Consider the following 447-nt stretch of genomic DNA (forward strand, 5'->3'; position numbering starts at 1 on the left):
AACATGAGTTATCTGAACAAGATTTGGATGGCAGCATCATTCGTAGCAGTTCAAGGAAACGCCGATCACGGCGTCAAGTTGAAAAGCGGAATCACCTCCGCTCACCGTCTCCAACGCAGGCTTTCCTCCGATCTCCGTCCTCTCGCCGCCGCTGATCTCGCCGGAGACAGTATCCCAGCTGAAGAAAGACGTCGTAACTCTTCTTCAACCCCCGATGAGTCACTCCGCCAAGTTATGTACCTCAACTGCTGGGCACAAGGCTAAATTCTTAAGATCATCTCCCATCTTCAGATGATGGTGATAGATGACTCGCTTATGAACGAACCCGCTCGAGTCAGATTCTTGATGCAAACTGTATATATAAAAGTTTGGTTTCATCTCTGATGGTTGACTCGCGCTGTTCATGGACTCGCTTGAGTCATGTTTTTTTTTTTTTTTTTTTTTCTG

At 46.8% G+C, this 447-nt stretch overlaps 1 protein-coding gene across 1 annotated transcript; it reads left to right on the forward strand.

The window, feature by feature from the left end:
• On the forward strand, positions 4-441 carry LOC104717387. Its single transcript, XM_010434945.1, has one exon. The coding sequence runs from the start codon at positions 4-6 to the stop codon at positions 262-264; it is 261 nt and encodes an 86-aa protein (XP_010433247.1). The 3' UTR covers positions 265-441.

Source organism: Camelina sativa, chromosome 10 (genome assembly GCF_000633955.1).
Source record: "Camelina sativa cultivar DH55 chromosome 10, Cs, whole genome shotgun sequence".
Lineage (NCBI taxonomy): Eukaryota > Viridiplantae > Streptophyta > Magnoliopsida > Brassicales > Brassicaceae > Camelina > Camelina sativa.